Source organism: Fistularia commersonii, chromosome 33 (genome assembly GCF_037954325.1).
Source record: "Fistularia commersonii isolate RoL2024-O1a breed Wild chromosome 33, RoL_Fcom_v1.0, whole genome shotgun sequence".
Taxonomy (NCBI): Eukaryota; Metazoa; Chordata; class Actinopteri; order Syngnathiformes; family Fistulariidae; genus Fistularia; species Fistularia commersonii.
In genome coordinates this window covers 9,636,265-9,656,660 of record NC_141316.1, presented here as the reverse complement: position 1 = coordinate 9,656,660, position 20,396 = coordinate 9,636,265, and the positions used below count along the sequence as shown (strand labels likewise).

The 20,396-nt window shown below is 47.4% G+C and overlaps 1 protein-coding gene across 1 annotated transcript; it reads left to right on the top strand.

Moving 5' to 3' along the window:
* The first annotated feature begins 5,981 nt into the window (after positions 1–5,981).
* LOC147214977 (heparan sulfate glucosamine 3-O-sulfotransferase 2-like) lies at positions 5,982–10,476 on the top strand. Its single transcript, XM_086140262.1, has 2 exons — positions 5,982–6,703; positions 7,462–10,476. Exons 1-2 carry the CDS (start codon positions 6,285–6,287, stop codon positions 8,078–8,080), a joined length of 1,038 nt encoding a protein of 345 aa, XP_085996388.1. The 5' UTR covers positions 5,982–6,284; the 3' UTR covers positions 8,081–10,476.
* The last annotated feature ends 9,920 nt before the right edge of the window (positions 10,477–20,396 follow it).

The window sequence follows — 20,396 nt, the reverse complement described above, 5'->3', positions numbered from 1 at the left end:
GCTCCTACTATTATTTATTATTGTTATGTTTTCCTTGAAACTCTGGCCACAACAATTTCCTTCGAGATAAATAAAGTTGTTCTTATTCTTATTCTTAAACTTTATTTATCTTACTTTTCTCCCGTGCTTTGGCAGCAGATGTTAGCCGATGATGCAGAGGAAGGGGCTGCATGGAGGCGGCGGGATCCCGTTTCTGTCGAGGAGGTCGTCACCCGCCGAGTTGCCGCGTCGGATGAAGGCCGACCGTCCTCACGACCGCCGGGGCGAAATATTTCTGCAGCGTGAAACGTCTGGAGAAACACATGGAGAAAAAGTCCTAGAGTCACCATGGAAGCTCAGACAACCTGCAGGACGTCTCACTGGAGATCCTACATCCCTCAAACGCACCAATGAGAGGGTGAACGGTTGATGTCTGTATTTGTGGCCCCGTGATTGGCGGGTCAAAGGGTGAACCCCGGCCTCTCGCCCAATCACAGCTTAGATATGATCCAGCAACCCCCGGGTGCAGGATAGGTTTAAACCAGACCCGGGAATGTTCCGGTCCAGCTCGCGTGGAACATGAACGACAGAACATTCTTGCGGAAACCGGAATTTCTTCACTTGGAGACGTTTCAGCCGTCATCTCAGAGGCTTCGATGACCTGTGGGGAGTTTCCAAATATAACTGCCGGGGTTTTGGGCGAGTCCAGGTTGTGGTGGCTCATTATGTAAATGGAAGAGTCGATAGGCGGCGGAAACTAGGTCTTAGTTGCAGGGGTGTCGTTCTGCAGAAGGCGCAGGAGTTTTTTTTTCTTCTGAAACATCCTTATAGGCAGTCGCTGCCTCTGCTTTTTTTTTCTGGTTGAAAATGGTTTTCTAAACCACCACGGCCCCGTCCAGCAAGTTACAAAAGTGGAGCGGCCGAACCATATCGACGTCCCGATTTAGGCTTTTGCGGCGTTTGTCATGGCTGCCAGTCATTCGAGTGCAAGACCTCTTCTTCTTCTTCTTCTTCTTCTTTTTCTTTCGGCTTTTCCCGTCAGGAGTCGCCACAGCGAGTCAACTTTCTCCATCTAACCCTATTCTCTGGATCCTCCTCTCTCACACCAACTACCTTCATATCCTCTCTCACTACGTCCATAAATCTCGAGTGTAAGATAAGTCTCTTTTATTTCTTCCTCTTCCTGTCGTTTCTCTTCCTCTTCCTCTTCCTCACCAGCAGACTTCATCATCTGGGTGAGGTCCTCGTCCATCCGCGGATCCAAATGGCAAAGGAGACCTCATATTATCTATTTTATAAAATGAATTTGAGTTGTGTTTTACGATATTTATTTCTGTTGTTTTGATTTCACTTCAAAAAAAAAATCAAATCCTGCTAAAAAAAAACACTAAAGAATGATAGATCGCGAGATTGGAATTACAAAAAAGAAAAAAAAAACGTGAAGAAGCGAGGGCGTGGAAGCCGAACAGCAAAGTAGTGAGGGTCCGCTGAATTCCGTTCATGTTACACGTCTGTCAATTTTCCATAATTGTCGGTTTGGCCTTTTGAGGGCGATCAGGTTTCTCACACGATGCCTTGTAATAATTTATTTCTCACCTCTGGTTTAGACAATGAATGAATGAATGATCTTTGAGATCACATGATACGTTGGAAAAGAGTGTTGAAATCCGGAAAGAAAGTCCATTCAAACACACACCAGTAACTGTAGCTGCTGTATATGAAGCGAAGTTCTCTTCGGCCAATTCCATCTCTGCTGGAGGCCAGAAAAGGCGACGCAAAGACCGACTGGAAATCCCGATGAAGACGTGCAGCCTGAAGCCAAGCCAGCAGGAAGGCGCCGCCACCCGGCGCTCCACCCGGCGGAGGCTCTGCCAACAACAGCGCACACACTCGAGGAACTGGAGACATGAAGCCGGCGCCACATCGGTGGAACCCCTGCTCTGACTTGCGGCAGAACGTCCGGATCAAGGATGGGATTCTCTGGCTACAGCAAGACTCACCAAGAGCAGAGACTGTCAACATCGGACATGATGGACAACCAAGAGTGTGTGTGTGTGTGTGTGTGTGTGTGCTGTATCTCCAGAACGAGCCGGTTCATCCGACGGACGCGTCGCTTGTCGGATGAACGCGTTCTTATTGTTTTGATTAAACGTCTAAATATCAGGCGACCGGCTCCAGCTTGCGTTTTTTTCCGGTGTTTCTCCCCTTCCGTTCGCCCGCCCTGTGAATAAAACCTGAAGTCGGCTGATCTATCGACCGACGGCGAGCTGCTCACTCAGCGAAGGCGATCACGCCGCGTAATCGTCGGGTGCCGCCGCCGATCTGGGCAGGCCGCTCAACCCCGACGTTTGATTGGCCCGCCCTCTTCCCCGGGAAAAATCTCATTCACGAGACGGATTGCCGAGCGAGCCTCTCCGACCGGCGCCTATAAATCATTCTTTAATCAGGGAGGCCCGAGATTGGGTGCAAACACCCGCGGGAGCGGCGGCGTGACACCTCGACTCCTCCTCCGTTCCCGCCCGGGGGGCCTGTCGCCATCGGTTTGGACCGCGGGGGAACGAAGAGGAACGAGCCGCCCCTGCGGAACCTCCTCCGGACGGCGGATCAAACTGGCGGGACTCTTCTCAGATCCACTTGTTTGGGACGAGCTCGCCGCCGGGCCGGATCCATACTTCTGCCGTTTGATCGAAAGGAAAACAAACGGTATTACTTGTTATGTGGCGGGGGTTTGTTGACCCCTGAACTTTGGGGGACGTCTGAGAAGGACGGAGCTGGGTTTGCTAAGAGAATTAGCACTAGCATGGATCATTTAAAACAAGATTTTTCACTCACTCATTCATTCGTTCATTCATTATCTATGCCGTTGCACTCGGGGTCACGTGGCAGTCGGAGCCCTTTCTGCAAGAGGCGGGGTTCCCCATGGATCCATCACGGGGCCACATGCAAGACATTCATTCGTCAGATAGCGGAAAACGTCCATTCACCCTCTCATTCACACGTCACAGAAAGATATTAAACCATTCACTCTCTCATCTATCGCTATTATTTACATCACAGTGAGTCATGCAATCATTCACTCACTCATTCACAGGACGTATAGCGACATGAAACCATTTATTTGTCATAAAGACTTACAATCATTCACTCTCCATAGAAAGACATACAATTCACTCGTCATGCAGTGGAAAATAACCGTTCACCCTCTCATACAAACATCATATGGAGTCATTCATCCATTCACTGACGTCATCAGTCAGATTTACAAACATATGAACCCTACAGAGTAACTTATTGGCAGCAGTTGACGTGTTCTGTTTAGAATATCATATCAGCATTCTTTACATATAAAAACAGTGGCATAGAAAAGCACATGCAAAAAAATGTTATTATCTCTTACCATTGCTTATGAATGAAGTCCGTGCGTCGCTCCTTCTGAAGCATCGCTAACTTGCTCGTAGAAGTCTGACGTTTCTTTTCTCAGTTTTAAAAGTCTCTCCGTCTCAATGGAAATCGCTGCCGGTGAAGACAGTCGTCCTCGATCGGTTCTGTTCCGACAGTATGTTTTGAGTTTTTTCGGTGCCGAGAACGAGCGCTCCGCCGACGCTGTCGTAGCCAGAGCGGTGACCACCGGCCGGAGCAACAGTTTGAATGAGATCCTTCTGGGCCAAAAAGTTGAGAAGCTGCCCAGGAGATTTACATTCATCCCTCAGCGTTTGTGAGCCATACCGCCCCATGAGATCGGGAAAAACTAGCTGGATGGCTGCACTTGACCTGCTAACTGTTTATTGTCGCTTGCTATCACTAATTCTATTATTCTGTAGCTGAGTAGTAAGAAGGATCCCTGGGATCTAACATCTAACATGAGGCACCGACACTGCGTGCCTCACTTCATGTCTCTTTGCAGTCGTTTTATGATTACGAGAAACACGTTACAGTTGTTGACGAAAAACATCCGACACATCAGCTAAACTATGGAAATTTAGCTCATATATTAAAAGTGATTTTTTAATAGTAACATTCACAGAAACAGCAATACAGTCTCCGTGCATAGCATGCTAGCACAGTTAGCACTGCACGTCTCTTCTTCATATTTGAACGACAAATGTGAATTTTTTTTGTAATTTAAAAAAAAAAAAAAAACAACTAAAAATGATGACGCTACGTGGAAAATAACTTTATAGTACAAATCACTGATAAATATAACCATTTAATTTATTTTGTCATTTTGCATTTTTTTCTTTCCACGATGACAGGTGAGGCCCGGCCTCCGCTGCCTCTACTCACTCGTTTAGATATAAAACCGTTCGCAGAGAGCAGGGGTCGGGAATCTTTTTGACCGGGAGAGCCATAAAAAACAAATATTTCTAAATATATTTCATAGAGAGCCATATAGTATTTTTAACGTACAATTAATTAAATATGTCTCACTTTTAATGCGACCTCTGTTGCAGCATGGATTTGTTCAAAGTGCCGCTTTATATTTGGCAGATGCAATTTTATTATTGTATATTAGACATACCGCAGATCCAAATGCAAATTATTCTGTCCACGCACCCTGGAATGCACGGTAATCCACGTTTTTTTTTTTTCAGCTACAAGGGTTGACGCGGATAAACTAGTTGGTTATCTGATAAAATGGATTTCTTCACCTTTACAACGACCCGGACGTGCTCGGAAGCCACCATTGGTTCCCGACTTCAATTTATCTTTAAAACTAATATCTGTTTACTTTAAAATGACACAGTATTATGAAGAAATATCACACGTATTCTAAAATCAGCTGTCGTGGAGAGTCGTTCATCCATTCACTCGTCATGCAAGACATGCAACCGTCACACAGCGGCATGAAATATTCACACGTCACATTGAGAGGTAAAACTGTTCACCTTCACGTGCACGTCGTGTAGAGAAATTCATTCATTCATTCATTCGTCACATTGAGACAAACATCCGTCATCCTCTCATTCACACATCACAGAAAGACATACTAATATTTACTTGTCAAATAAAGGTACAACTGTTCACCCTCATGTAAACATGTCAAATAGAGAAATGCATCCATTCACACGTCTTGGAAAGACACAATTCATCCATTCAGTGGAAAAAAAAAAATTTGTCCTGTTCACTCGTCACATGTAGATATGCAACCGTCCACTCATCATAAAGAGTTGGGCCACCGTTCACCCTCTCATCCACTCCTCACATTGAGAGATGCAATGTTTCCACTCACATTGACGTGTCGAATCCAGAAATTTATCCATCTGGATGACTCAGGGTCTCCGATTGGACTGTGGGAAGAACCCGGAGAACCCTGAGGAACCCCACGCAGACCCGTGGAGAACCCGTGGGATTGAACCTTGAGTCAAACTGAGCCCAGCGGGTCCAAACATCTGGTTTCTTCTGAGATTCCGAGGTTCTGGTTCCTCTTTCTCCACAGCAGAGTTTGGAGATTTAAGCTAAGACTTCACCTGCTGTCGGAACTGGGCCAAAAATAGTCACGTTGGATTTCAGGTATTACAAGCCGGCAGCTGTGTGCTTTTCACACACGCACGTTTGTTGTTTCAAAGAATAAAAGGGAGGCTGGGTCCACACAGGAAACACCGGACACACAGTTCCACCCGCACACTCGCTCTCTAATGACAAATGTCAATATCTGTCGGCTGTGATAGAGGAACAGGCCCGGGAGCACAGCAGGACAGAAGATCTACCACCTTGCATCTGAAAACCAGGTATGGACATGCCTGATCTTCAGAGGAGATCGGATTCCAACCCTCACCTTGAGGCATCAGAGAGGAACCGAGCAAAGACAACAGAAGCAGGACCTTCCCTTCTGACCTGGAGGTCCTGAACCAGAAGGTCCAGCCTGTGGGCTGATCAGAAGCTGTTATGCAATTTGTCAATCAACCTTCTGATAATCCGGCTCAGCGTCAAATGCACACACACGCACACACACACACGCACACACACACACACACACACACTAGCCTGCAGCTGGTGTTCTCAGAGCTCTGAGAGGCTGAGAGTGGAGAGTCCAAGGCGGAAGAGCTGCACCTTTTTTTTTTTTTTTTTTTTTTTTTTATAAATTGACGTCACCCGGTCCGCGGCGGCGGCGGCGGCGGCGGCGGCGGCGGCGGCGTTAGTCCCCTCGCACCTACCGCGGAGGGCGCCTTCCCGCCGGCGCGTCACGGCCGGGACTCTGCGCGCAGCCGCGGCGGGACGCGGACGCGCGGCGGAGGATGGAGCGGTGACGGAGGCGGCGGACCCGCCGGCCGCCGCGGAGGAGCCCGGCAGGGCGCCATGGAGAGATGGCCTGCATGCAGCGCTCCCCCTTTACGCACAGACTCAGCAGAAGCTCCCTCTGCGTCTTCTCGCTGCTCCTGTCCTACCTGTGCTACTGCGCGCTGTTCCCCGCACGTCCCGCCGCTCCAGGTGAGCTTGCGGCGGCGGTTGCGGGGGCGGCGGGGCGCTGCAGACGCGTCCCGGCGGCGGGTCGGTTGTGCGCTCCCCTCCGGGACGCCGCGGCGCTCCTCGACACCCCGAGCCCGCCGATGGGAAGCTTCAAGTTCGGGAGCAAAAAGTTGCCGAGCGCCATCATCGTGGGCGTGAAGAAGGGCGGGACGAGAGCCGTCCTGGAGTTCATCCGCATCCACCCGGACGTGCGCGCCGCCGGGACCGAGACGCACTTCTTCGACCGGAACTACGACCGAGGCCTGGAGTGGTACAGGTAAGAGGATCTTCTCCGTCCCGCGTGGAGGTCCTGAAAGAGCTGGCGACATGGAGTGTGAGGTGAGGATGACGTGGACCGTGTTTCCTTTAAACCTCCCACGGAGGGAGTGGAGATGTTTCTGTGTGTGTGTGTTTGCTTCCACTCGGCCGCTGAGATAGATCTTCCACGGTGTCGTCGGCGAACCCTCTTCCACGTTGGACTTAATCGGCATCTGACTATCTATCTAGAAGGTTCTTCCAGGTTCTTCCCCGCTAATTGGCGCTCGGAGCCCTTTCGCTTCTGATGGTCGTCTGTCGAAGGCGTCACGGGAGAAGGTCAAGCTCCCGCCGTCTGCAAGAAAAACGAAAAAAAACAAAAAGCAAAGCCCAGGCTTTGGTTGTGGAGCACCGACAGGGGCGAGGAGAGCGTCTGCCGGACCGGCGCCAGATCCCACGCTTGTTCCTCCATCTGCTTTTGATGGCGACGCTCTTCCCGGAGCGGAAGGCCCAGCGTGAGGCGCTCTGAACGCGCCCGAGACTTGAAACGACTTCTGTCACAAAGTGTCGAAAACACGCCGCGAACCAACCAAACACCCGGAGACGCACCTTCCCGCGGCGACCTACTTTCAGGACCCAGAAGCGACTCGCCGCCCGTCACTGCCGCGCGTCGGCCGCCCGTGATTTATTACCCCTCCGTCCGTCCGGGGGGCCGTCTTCCTCCGTCCCGGTTTCGCCGTGGTTAACGGCGGCGGTTCTGACCCCGGTGTTTCCCCGCAGGAGCCTGATGCCGCGGACCCTGGAGAGCCAGATCACCATGGAGAAGACGCCGAGTTACTTCGTGACCAAGGAGACGCCGCGGCGGATTTCCGCGATGTCCCGCGAGACCCGGCTGATCGTGGTGGTGCGGGACCCGGTGACCCGCGCCATCTCGGACTACACCCAGACCCTCTCCAAGACCCCAGACCTGCCCAGCTTCCAGGCGCTGGCCTTCAGGAACCAGAGCTCGGGGCTGGTGGACACGTCGTGGAACGCCATCCGCATCGGCCTGTACGCCACGCACCTGGAGAACTGGCTGCGTTACTTCCCCTTGGCGCAGATCCACTTCGTCAGCGGCGAGCGTCTCATCACCGACCCGGCCGGGGAGATGGCGCGGGTGCAGGACTTCCTGGGGCTGAAGCGCATCGTCACCGATAAGCACTTCTACTTCAACCGCACCAAGGGCTTCCCCTGCCTGAAGAAGCCGGAGAGCAGCGGCTCGCCGCGCTGCCTGGGGAAGTCCAAGGGACGCACGCACGTGCAGATCGACCGGGACGCCATCGAGCAGCTGCGGGATTTCTACCGGCCGTACAACGTCAAGTTCTACCAGATGGTTGGCCACGATTTCAAGTGGGAGTAGTCGCTCTCGGCAGGTCGCCGGCTTCCTTCGCGACCGACTCAGCTTCGCGACCCGTCCCCTGGCGCCCCCGCCGACCCGTCCTTCAAACAGAAAAGGGAATTTCAGGAAAGGAGTTTAGCCGCTGTAAAACCCGCCTCACTAATCAAGGCGGGGTTTGAAAGCAAGACCTTGGGAAATGTCCGCTGCGTCTTCAGGGAGAGCGACGCTAAGCCGCCGCCGCCGCCGCCGCCGTCGCCACTGAGGCTAAGCTGGAAACGTTAAAAAAAGAAAAGAAAAAAAAAAAACGCACGCTGTTGTTTTCTGTCGGCCTCATCACTTTCCCCGGGCGAGAACCGGACGCTCGCGGACCGAGACTCATCTGCGAAAACCCCTGTTTGTCATTTCCTCCCCGATGTTTCGAGCCCCTGCTCTGCTGTAACGCCGCCGCTGACCTTCATTAAACAGCGCCGCATCTCCGACGCCTCCGAGTTTTCCTACGCAGCCGAAACAGCCTGCGAGCGGATCTCCAAATGCAAACATTAGCATCCTGCTATGTGTGTGTATGTGTGTGTGTGTGTGTGTGTGTGTGTGTAAGAGAACAGGTTTAGGGCTGTAAGCTACAGAACAACTCTGAACTATGTAGAAACACTCAGAGACAGCAAGAAGGTGCTTCCAGGCTTTCTGCGTGGAGTCTCCATGTTCTCCACGTGGGGTTCCTCAGGGTTCTTCGGGTTCCTCCCGCGGTCCAGACGCATGCAGGAGCGTCACTGGAGACCCCGAACCTGTCCAGATGCGTGATGATGATGATCCTGCATGTGTTTGGCCTGCGGAGCCCAGAAGAACCACAAGCAGACACATGGAGAACCTGGAGACTCCACACAGAAAGGCCTCCCTGTGGGAATCCAACCTTTGGGAATCCAACCAGGGACCTTCTGGCCGTGAGGAGGAAGCACAAACTGCTGCGCCGCCCATGGAGGGATGATTCCATGAGCTTCAGTTTCCTGGCTGAATGTCTAAAGCGATCCTTCTTCCTCATCCACTGAGAGGTCTTACAGGTCCAGATCTGGGTCCTGGACCTGTTAGAACATCAGAAGATCACCTGAAAGCCACGTGAGAGTCTCCTCCACACACACACACACATCTCTGCGAGGAGTCACATGATAGCATGAAGCGAAAAATCCAGATGAATCTCTATCCGCGGACCTCGGAGCTGCAAACATCTGCGCCTCCTCTTCCTCATCCCTCCTCACAGCTGCTCTTCCACATCTCCTTCCAATGTTCATTAACCCCCCCCTCCTCCCAGGTGTGTGTGTGTGTGTGTGTGTGGCGGGGCGGGGCATCTCCCTCACACCTGACGCCCCTCCTGTCAGGGGTGGCGCCCCGGCGAACGCCACACATGAGTCCTAATTAGGTCTGAGGGCTGGAGAGCGGCGAGAAGCCCTCATCCCGCCCCCGACTCCAGCCAGCATCAGCCGGAGTCTGATTAGACTCCAGCAGGGAAGTGAGCGGCTCTCCAGAGACAGCTTGCAGGTCAAATCTACCTCACACACACACACACACACCAGGCTGTCTCTCCGTCTGCACCCCGACATGTCGCACCCCAAGAGGAGACGCATGCAAATCACCGAATTCTCCGGCGAAGCGACGTGACCTATTTGCACTCCGTCCAACGTAGCAGCTCGTTAGGTTTGATGAATATTGGCTGCCGTTGATTCGTATTTCTGTCTCGCGTCCGCGCCGATACACTGGTTTTTTGTTTTTGGGACGTTTCTGAATCTGCAGGGGGGTGTTTTTTTTTAAGCTTCATATGTGTGTGTGTGTGTGTGATAAACAATCACATAGAGAGATGAGACGGGCCGAGATAACTCGCTATTTAGATTCACTTTGTGATGAGAACGATTGCGATTCATCTTTGACTCTGTTTGTTGTGATTTTTATCAAATTAATTAGCCGGTATTTGAATATTGGTGCGTTCCATCACATTTAGAGACAAACATCATGTAGAAACACAAAAACTCACCGCCACTCACTTACATTATATCTGTTTTATTTACTATCCGAGTCCGATTGATGTTTTATGTTGGAAAAATGACCATATTCTCTTGGTTACATCCGTCCGTGACTCACTCTTAATGCTAATATTAAACCCACAAGCTGGCAAAATGAGTAAATAACCGGCGTCTTTGCAAAGAAAAGAAAAGAAAAGCCTGTGACCGCTGAGAAAAAGGAAGCCTTATTTAACAGACGACACCAAGAGACCTTCTTCAAATATGGTGATTCCCACGCAAAAACCAAAAACGACGACCGGCTTTCCAATGAGGCGATGGAGCCTTCGAAACTGCTTTAAAAAAAAAAAAACAAGCATTTGGAAAGAAAAAAAACGGGAACATTTATATCTACTGCTCCAAAAAATAAAAGGGAAAATTTAAACAACACAATATAACTCACCGATTTGGATTGAATCAGCCCGTTGTGTGTTTTTCCACTTTCATTTGCAGCGTGACTCCAAATCCAGACTTTCATACATTTGATTTCCATTGATCATTTTTTGTGTGATTTTGTTTGTCAGCACATTCAACTCTGAAAAGAAAAAAAGTGTTTCATCACAATATTTCATTCATGGAAATCCAGGATGTGTTATTTTAGTATTCCCTTTATTTTTTTTGGAGCAGTGTATTAATATTAACATGTATTTATCCGCCAATAAAATGCCAATAAATGTAAATATTTAAATTTCAATTTTCATTTTGTTCAATTTCCATGATACCTACTTAGAATTGAAAATTAAAAGTGACCCGTAAGCCAAAATAATTTCCCACCCCAGACAAAAAAATATTATCTTAAAATAAAAATGCAGTTCCTATATTGTCTGCTAAAGGCGCACGGTTTTAGCCAGTGTTAGCAACATGACTTACATGACTTATAGTTTTATCACTTGTTTACTAAGACACTTTATAGTTTCACTGAGACACTTTATAGTTTATTTTCATTTCTAATTCTGCCTTTTCTTTTTATTATTTATTACTGTTATATTTTCTGTAACTCTGGCACAACAATTTCCTTCGGGATTAATAAAGTTGTTCTTATCTTATCTTATCTTATCTTATGACACGACTCGGAAACTTAGAGCAGATGGCAGCAATGTGACTTCCGGGTCTGTAAATAGCATTTTGTCTTATTTTCTTTTGTCTTATCAAAAGATTTTTATCATTTACCTGTTTTCCTTTACATTAAAACGAAGAAAAAAATGTGGACTTAGTGCTACTTCTAGGTGATCACGCTATGATTTTACTGGTCCGGCCCCCTTGACATCAAATCGGACCAAAATAAATTTGACACCCGCCGGTCGGTGAGAATATTGTTTGATATTAAACCGTTCCGTGGTGTGAAAAAGGTCTGTAAACCGCTGATAGAGACATGAGAAGGTTCACCTTCTCCTTCACACGTGGACGATCCGTGGTCTCCAAGGGGTTCTCCGGGTTCCTCCATGCAGGAGCTTCACCGGAGACCCTAAACTACCTCGATGCGGGAATGAAATGGTTTGGACTGTGGAGCTCGGAGGAACCTCGCTCAGACATGGTGAGAACATGGAGACTCGGCACATGATGGGAACCTTCTCGTTGTGAGGAGGAGGCGCCGGCCGCTGCAAAGCTCTGCTCAAACTGGCAAAAATGTCCCCAATTGAGCTGAGATGTTTACATGACGTTATCATGGATAATGGAGAGTGTGGAAAAGAGGTGAAGTGACGGGTCAAAGCAGGTTGGAATGGGTGGAGAAAAGAGATAGAAGACTATCGGCCAGAATAAAAGGAAAGGTGTACAAGACAGTGGTGAGACCAGCGATGATGTTTGGACTAGAAACTGTTCCAATGACCAAAAGACAGCAGGCAGAACTAGAGGTTGCAGAGATGAAGATGTTGAGGTTCTCTTTGGGAGTGACCAGGATGGAGAGGATCAGGAATGAGTCTATCAGAGGAACAGCACATGTTTGATGTTTTGGAGAGAAGGTCAGAGAAGCCAGACTGAGATGGTTGGGTCATGGACAGAGGAGGGATAGAGAATATATTGGTGGACGGATGCTGGAATTGGAGCTGCCAGGCAGGAGGTCTTGAAGACCAAAGAGAAGATTTATGGACGTAGTGAGGGAGGATATGAAGGTAGTTGGTGTGAGAGAGGAGGATCCAGAGAATAGGGTTAGATGGAGAAAGCTGACTCGCTGTGGCGACCCCTGAAGGGAAAAGCCGAAAGAAGGAGAAGAATCTGTCATAGGGGTGCAGGACATGTATGACCGAGCAAAGTGATGATTGAGATGTTCTGGACATAAACAAAGGAGTGTTCATGTCCAAACCATGGTGAAGATCTGGGTAGAAGGTTACTGAAGGTGAAGCTGCCAGGCAAGAAGTCTCGAGGAAGACCAAAGAGAAGATTTATGGACGTAGTGAGAGAGGATATGAAGGTAGTTGGTGTGAGAGAGGAGGATCCAGAGAATAGGGTTAGATGGAGAAAGTTGACTTGCTGTGGCGACACCTGAAGGGAAAAGCCGAAAGAAGAAGAAGAAGAAGAAGAAGAAGATCATGGATGCTCCGAACGTTCGAGGCGTTCCTTAAACAGATCTTCCCATGAATCCCCTCCAGGTGTGGTAACATGCTAGCACATCTTGCCGCTAACATCCGGAATTAAAACCCCTCGTATTCCCCCGCGGCTCCCCAGTGTCCCGCCGGTCCGACGCAGCAGAAGCAAGAAATCCGGACGCCTCAGAATAGTTCAAGTCCTGCCGCCGACAGGACGTCCCGGCGGCGGAAGCTAACGGCGGCCCCCGGGAGTCGAATTAAAAACCAAGCGCTGACAGCCGCGCCGCATAATGATGCATCTCGGCGGCGGAACAGGCCGGACCAGGGTGAGCGCGCACGTGATACGCTCTATTAGCGTGATGAAAGGAGGGAGCGACACGGAAAAACATTTTCGAGGAGATGGATTCCAGAATGTAGGCCATTTTCCGGGTGCACTTACTCCGCCGTTTTATCAGCGACGGCCCAAAGGCGGCGACGCATTATTTTTATTTTTTATTTTCCTCTTAAATCCGCCGTCAGATCCGCGCGTCTACCGTCAGGCTTATTTTTACCTCGTCTCCGGCGGAAGATGGCGGAGATGTTACATCTCGGCGGGCACGTGATCTTTCGTGCCTGAGATCTGTGAGAGTCCTCCAAATTAGGAGCGGTTGTTCGGTGCCATCTCCTCGTTGCCGCGTCGGTTTGTCAGAAGAGTGAGCGCCGGGTTTCTGCGGAAAGCGAGGCGGAAAGCTGATTAGGTTGGAGGAGTAGTCAGACCTCGGCGTCTCTCCCACCAGGAGATGTGTTCTAATTAGGATGCGAGCCTCATGTCTCTCGGTGGAGTAACAAGCCCCGTCCCAAGGCTGCTTCCAGATCAACCCGTGCAGCCAAAACACATCCGAGGTATCGACACGCCCAAGAGACGGAACGCCGACCGGGACAACAAGTTTTGTCTTCAGACAGCAAACACCGGTATGTCTCAAATCACGCAACACCCTGAGGCAGAAACTGGTTCCCCTCCAAGGACGAAGCAGCCAAGCTCCAGGTGGAGGATCTGGTGTCGGAGGATGGTGATGACGTCTGCATCCGGGAGACCGAACGATCTCTGCACCTTGAAGACGGCGGCGGACGTTTTCTGGTCGGAGAAGACAAAGAAAAAATATCTGTGAACAAAGGAGGCGGACCAGGACCTTCTGCACCCTCCAAACAACCAGGAAGGACCCACCACCAGAACGTCCACATCAGGTTTCACCTGATGTTTAAAATCACCTTTTCACAGCCAGGAAATCCCACAAAGTTGCTCTTTTGTCCCAAAAAAACCACACCTCCATTACCACAGCAACCCCGTCGGAGCTAGCTTCTGCAGACCAAGTTGTACTCAGAAACTCCCCATGGGTCATTGGAACTGAAGAACCCTCTGGGACGACGGCTGAAACATCTCCCTGTGAAGAAATTCAAGTCCAGTTGCCGAGACGAGAAGATTTTGACAAGAATTCAATCGTGACCCGGACGATTGAGAACCTCCAGGGACGTTTTGTCTTCGCAATGGACAGAAGGAGAAGCAAACATGGTCTGCATGACCTTTTGGAAACAAGATGGAGGCTGAAGGTGTGTCTACCATTTTGGTAGTTCTGGGACTTTTGTCTTTAAGACAAAGACTGGTCAGAATGGTCTTTGGATATTTATTTAAGGCCTCAAAGGTCCAAGTCTCAAAGAGTGGAGTGGGTTAACGTTCACGAACGAGCGTTCCCAAGCTTCTAGACCAGGGCTGTCAAACTCAAACACACAGCGGGCTTCGATTCAAAACTAGGACAAAGTCACGGGCCAAAAAAATCTCCCTCCAGATGTAACAATAAACCTTTTCATATGGAAGTTCTGCTTAAAAACTGAATATGGAACAAGCAAAGCTTGATACTAAACAATATATAACTTAATATTGCGCACATGCTAAATCTGATTCAAATTAAAAAAAAAACATCATTTATTTCTTAAATGAAAAGGAAATAAAATGAAATAAAAAAAATGTAAACATTTTTCAGAGGGGTAGCACAGTGCCAGTATTAGCATAAGGTAGCTATGACTGGTGTTTATGGGTCCTGTCATGATTTTCACACCAAAACACCAGAAGAGCATTCTTGGATTTGCAGTATTAGCTGTACGTGCGCTGTAGGCTAGAAGACCAGCAGGCTAACTCTGATAGTCATTTGTTTGGCTTCGCGGACCAAATATAATGACACAGCGGGCAAAATTCGGCCCCCGAGCCAGAGTTTGACTCCTATGTTGTAGACAATGTTAGAGATTGAGGAAAAGGACATGTATGAAAAGAAGGGGCCGTTAGGAGGCAGGTAGATAACGAGCCCGGTTTTCAACAGGTTTATGAAGCCTCATTAAAATCTCCATATATGGAAGCGATCAAGGACGCAACTACATTTTCCATTACAGTAGTCATGAAAATGTCATTCATTCATCCCTTCGTCCTCTCGTTCTCAAGGCCGGACAATGAAGGGTCTTCTGTGGAAACCCCTCGCAGAAAGGCGAACCTTCTCGCCGCGAGGAGGAGGCGCCACCCCACCGCTCCGCCGCGACGCCCAAAAACGTCCCCAAATATTAAATGATCATTTCATAACTCGAGGAAAGGTTTTCGCTGATGACTTTTTCCGGACCGGTTTAATAACAACAGCGCAGGAAACCATTTTTTTTTTTTTTTTTTCCTCAAGCCATCTATCAGGAGGCCGCCGTCGGGCCGGTTGCCAGAACGGCGGGCGGAAAAGGGCATCCATCTTCACGTCTTCACGGGAACGGAGGAGGGGGGATCGGCGAGTTTGAAAAACTTTTTCCGCTACCCAAGAAATACGACACCAACGTGGTGACGAAGGGATTCGAAAAAAAAAAAACGCGTCTCCGCCCGGACGATTGAACCAATAGGTGATTATTTTCAATCCCGACAGGATGAATCGATTCCATAAAAGCATATGGAAGGATTTGACCTACGACCCCTCCGGGGCGTCACCCCGTGGTTGTTTACGTGGATAATTAATTTAATCACATTTGCACCTGTTTTTAGTTTATCTACTGTTTTTTAATTTGTACTGCCAATTGTACTTGTTTTTAGTTCTATCCACCCCCTTGTACTTTTTAATTTGATCTCATTTTTCACTTGTTTCGAGTTTTATCTATTGCTTCCGTACTGTCTTTAATTTAATCTCATTTTCACCTGTCTTTAGTTTATCTCCTGTTTTTTATTTTGATCTCATTTTATTGTTGTGCTGTGCTCTGCTTTGCTTGTAAACTTGTCGACCCTGAAAACGAGGGAGACCTCAGTGGTCTTACAAGTATAAAGAGAGGTTATTATTATTATTATTATTATTAATAAACGCCGCGCATGCTCAGATACTCGCTCTCCGGTCGGCGCTCCCACGGCGACTCGTCTCAGATTGGATGTCAGATGCTGCAGACAGCTGCGCTCGTCGCCTCCTTTTTGAATGTATTACCTTTTATGTTCATCCAAACGCTAATTTATCTCCCCGCCGCTGCGAAAATCAAACGGGAGAGGCGTTCGCTCGCCACCTTCTCCGGAAAAGCTGCAACTTTCAGGGAGTTGTCGAGGCAAATATCGCCGGTCAAAATGCCTGCGGCTCCGTGAGCGCGGAGCTAATTCAAAGCTAATCCCTGACAGGGGGTGCGCAGATGTGCGTTTGCTTTTGTTTATCTATTTGAGCCCGTTTTATTTCCTGCAGCGGCGTCTTATGATATATCAAAGTGAGTTATTTGCCGACATCAAAGAGTTCGCCCTTCTCCCACAAGAACCTGGATTCTGTTTTTCATTTTCCGTTCGGCCCGTCCCCCCCCGTCTCGCCTCCGACGCTACGAAATGGCAGAATCGTAGCGTCGGATCGACGACTGAACATTCAAGGTGTTGATTGACGTCTCGTTAATATTCCCGTGATGTTCATCCAGACGCCGCCGTGCCAGAAAGTGCGGCCTCACACTTTGGCTAATGCAGCGTTCTGGTGAAATGAGCGATCTGCCCGCCAGCCACCTGGATGCTCAAGGCGCCACCAGCCCACGCCGGCGGCGGCTGGAGGAGACGTTTGACGCCTCGCACCTCGCTGCGCACCGTGGCGATGAGTCCTCCATGTCTGATCGGGAGGAGGCGGTTTATAACCGGCAAAAGACATTGCGGGATGAAAACACAGATTTTCCCATCACAATAATAATAATGATGAACTCCGTTCCTTCAAAGTTGAGAAGAAATTATCCTAAAACCGACGGAAAGCATCTAAGAATGAATGGATCTGAGAAACAGCAGCTCCGTCGTTTCCCCAAACGCCCCTTTCCTGCATTTACATGTGTCATTCCATGCTGATGATACCACTGTTTATTTTAGCTTACGCTACCAATGTGAACAGAGTTATCTATCTATCTATCCATCCATCTGTCCATCTATCCATCTATCCATCCATCCATCTATCCATCCATCCATCCATCTGGATAGATAGGAAACCTACAGGACTGTCTCAGAAAATTTGAATGTGGTGATAAAGTTCTTTATCTTCTGTAATGCAATTACAAAAACAAAAATGTCCTACATTCTGGATTCATTACAAATCAACTGAAATATTGCAAGCCTTTTACTATTTTAATATTGCTGATTATGCCTTACATCTTAAGAAAACTCAAAACTCCTATCTCAAAATATTAGAATATCATAAAAGAGTAATTTTTGTTTTTTTAATTGCATTACAGAAGATAAAGAACTTTATCACAATATTCTAATTTTCTGAGACAATCCTGAATGTAATGCCTGCAAGGAAGTGTTTGAAAATATTAACTAATCATTGACAATGACCTCTACCAGCTTCCTTTATCGAAGGTTTTAAAGAGACGTCTGTGTTTACGTCTGCAAAGACTACCCTGTCCATAAATCAGGGTGACGTATCTGCTGCTTCTCACGCTCGATCTACGCTATTTTTGCATTCTTATATCGCGGTTGCGCAACTGCGTTACGTTCGGTGAACGCGAGTGTGTGGCGTTTTGGCCGGGGAAACCGTCACAAACATCCAGAAATACGAAAAACGGATGAGTTCAACGCAAGAAAACGAAGGGGGAACGACCTCAACGCCTTCTCCGCTATTTCCACCTTTCCTGAAAGCCGTCGTGAGGCCTAATCCTCCCGTCCACAAATAAGGACGCACTCGCTTGGCCGTTCAACTTGTTTTTCAAGGCACCGCTCGGCGCTCGGAGTTACGTAACCCAGCCGCGGACGTCCCACATGACGTGTCATGTATATTGCATTGACTAAAAAGCATCTCTCGCTCGACACACTCAAGGCTTGCTGGATCTCTCCATCTCCAATTAAAAGGGAGCTAAAGTATTGCACCACTGGACTCAAGAGGAGAGAAATAATTGACACCCTCGCTCCCGAAACAAGTGAATAATTTAATCTTGTTTTGGATTTTACGGATGAAAAAAAAAAAAAAAAAAAAAAAAGCATCTCTCGCCGAGCGTGAAGGGTTGGCTTCTTGATGTGGAGCCGGGCGGTGAGGAACGGAGACGTGGTCATGATTGTGGAGAACGGTGTGTAAAGAACCTCTTTTTCTTTAATTACTGACTGATCCTCGCATCAGACGGTAGCAGGAGGTGTTCTGTTTCCCGCAGCCGCTGCTGCTTTGAGCAAAAACGCAAAAGCAAAAACATCTCGTCTTCGCCACGATTCGACCCGAAGGGAAAAAACCGGGACTCGTGCAGCCCAGGGGTGTCCAACGTACGGCCCGCGGGCCGGTACCGGCTCGCCGGGGGGGTCCGATCCGGCCCGTGGAATAAATCTCCAATTTGAAACAATAAATAACACAGACCCGGGCATTTTATGGCCTGTTTTGCTTTTTTATGCAGCCCGCCAAACATTTTTCTTTGAATATTTCAGTATTCAATAAAGTATTTAATAAAGTATTCATATATAATAAAGTATTTTCAATCAATATTGATTTTTTTTTCCCTATTGTTTAATTTTGTATGGATGTTTACATACAAAATAATGTCAATATATTTATAGGGTCATTAATGATATTAAAGCTGAAATAAAAATGCCAATAAGTGTAAATATTTTAATTTCAATTTTCGTTTTGTTCAATTTCCATGATATCTAGTTGGCCTGCGCATTAGAATTGAAAATTAAAAGTGACCCATCAGCCAAAATAATTTCCCACCCCTGACAAAAAAATACTTTGAATATTTCAATATCCAATAAAGTATTTAAGAAAGTATTCATATATAATAAAGTATTTTCAATCAAAATTGAATTTATTTATTCCCTTTTGTTTAATTTTGTATGGATGTTTACGTACAAAATAATGTCAATATATTTATAGGGTCATTAATGATATTAAAGCTGAAATAAAAATGCCAATAAATGTAAATATTTAAATTTCAATTGTCATTTTGTTCAATTTCCATGATACCTAGTTGGCCCGCGCATTAGAATTGAAAATTAAAAGTGACCCGTCAGCCAAAATATTTTCCCACCCCTGACAAAAAAATACTATTTTATAATAAAAATGCAGTTCCTATATTGTCTGGTAAAGGTGCTAAAGGTATTTTTTCCCCTTTTTTTAAATTTTGTATGGATGATTACATACGAAATAATTTTAATACATTTATATAATCATCAATGATTTAAAAGTTGAAATAAAATAATAAAAATAAATGTAAAGATTTAAATTGCAATTTTCATTTTATTCAATTTACATGATACTTAGTTTGCACGCGCATAAAAATTAAGTAAGAAATGTGGCCTGCCAGCCAAAATAATTGATATATATATATATATACACACAAATTTTGCATCTTTTAATTTCATTGTCAATTTCTTCAATTTGTATTTATAAAAATTCAAAAATGTATATATGTGTAAATACAAATCTTTCAGCTTTTAATTTTATTGTCAATTTCTTCAATTTCTCAAAATTTTTCATAAAAAAAAAAAATATATGGTATAGGAAATATTTTTTCCTTGTTCAGCACGTTTCTTCAGCAGCCGATCGGCTTTCGAGCCGGTGGAACGACGGACGCCTGGAAAGTTGTTTTTTCTTTTTTTTTTTTTTTGGACGTCTGATTTTCTCTGATCTATAAATACTGCCGGGACGCTGAACGCCGCCGCTGCCTCCCGCCTTTCAACTGACACGCAACACACACGGGAGTTTGGTGAGTGTGTGTATAGACGTTGTCCGAAAACAACCCAACACCTGCACTGAAAAGCATCTTAAAAATACAAAATCCGTCTATTTTAACCCCCCAAATATTGCAACACCACCCCAAAATAGGGGAGTCTTTATTTGAATAGCATTTATCATAACGCAGCAGACATGAAATGAGATTAGCGACCTTTGGCAGCAGCTTAAAAGACTTTTGCCGTGACCGGAATTATACGTTTCACGGCGTGCGTGAACTCTTTGTGTGAAGGCGTTGATGAACAAGGCGGCGGGAATCACGAGGATCTCGCTCCGCCTCAAAATGGCATCTCGGCGGCATCCAGAAGAATTGAGTTTGGCCCCGCGGGACGTTCTGGATCGGGGCTGATCGATATTGTTAGATTGCCTCTCCGCGATGCATCGCGCACGATAATTTGGCAAAAGCGAAGCGCGTAAACTAATTCGGCGCGGCCGTGACGGGGGGGAGCCGGGGACGGACGCCTAAAGTTCCCGAGTCCTCGCTAATTTTGTCCCGGTGGAGCCGGGAGCCGCTTTCATCACATTTATAGGCGTAAACTGAACGCACGGATATGTTTTTCTG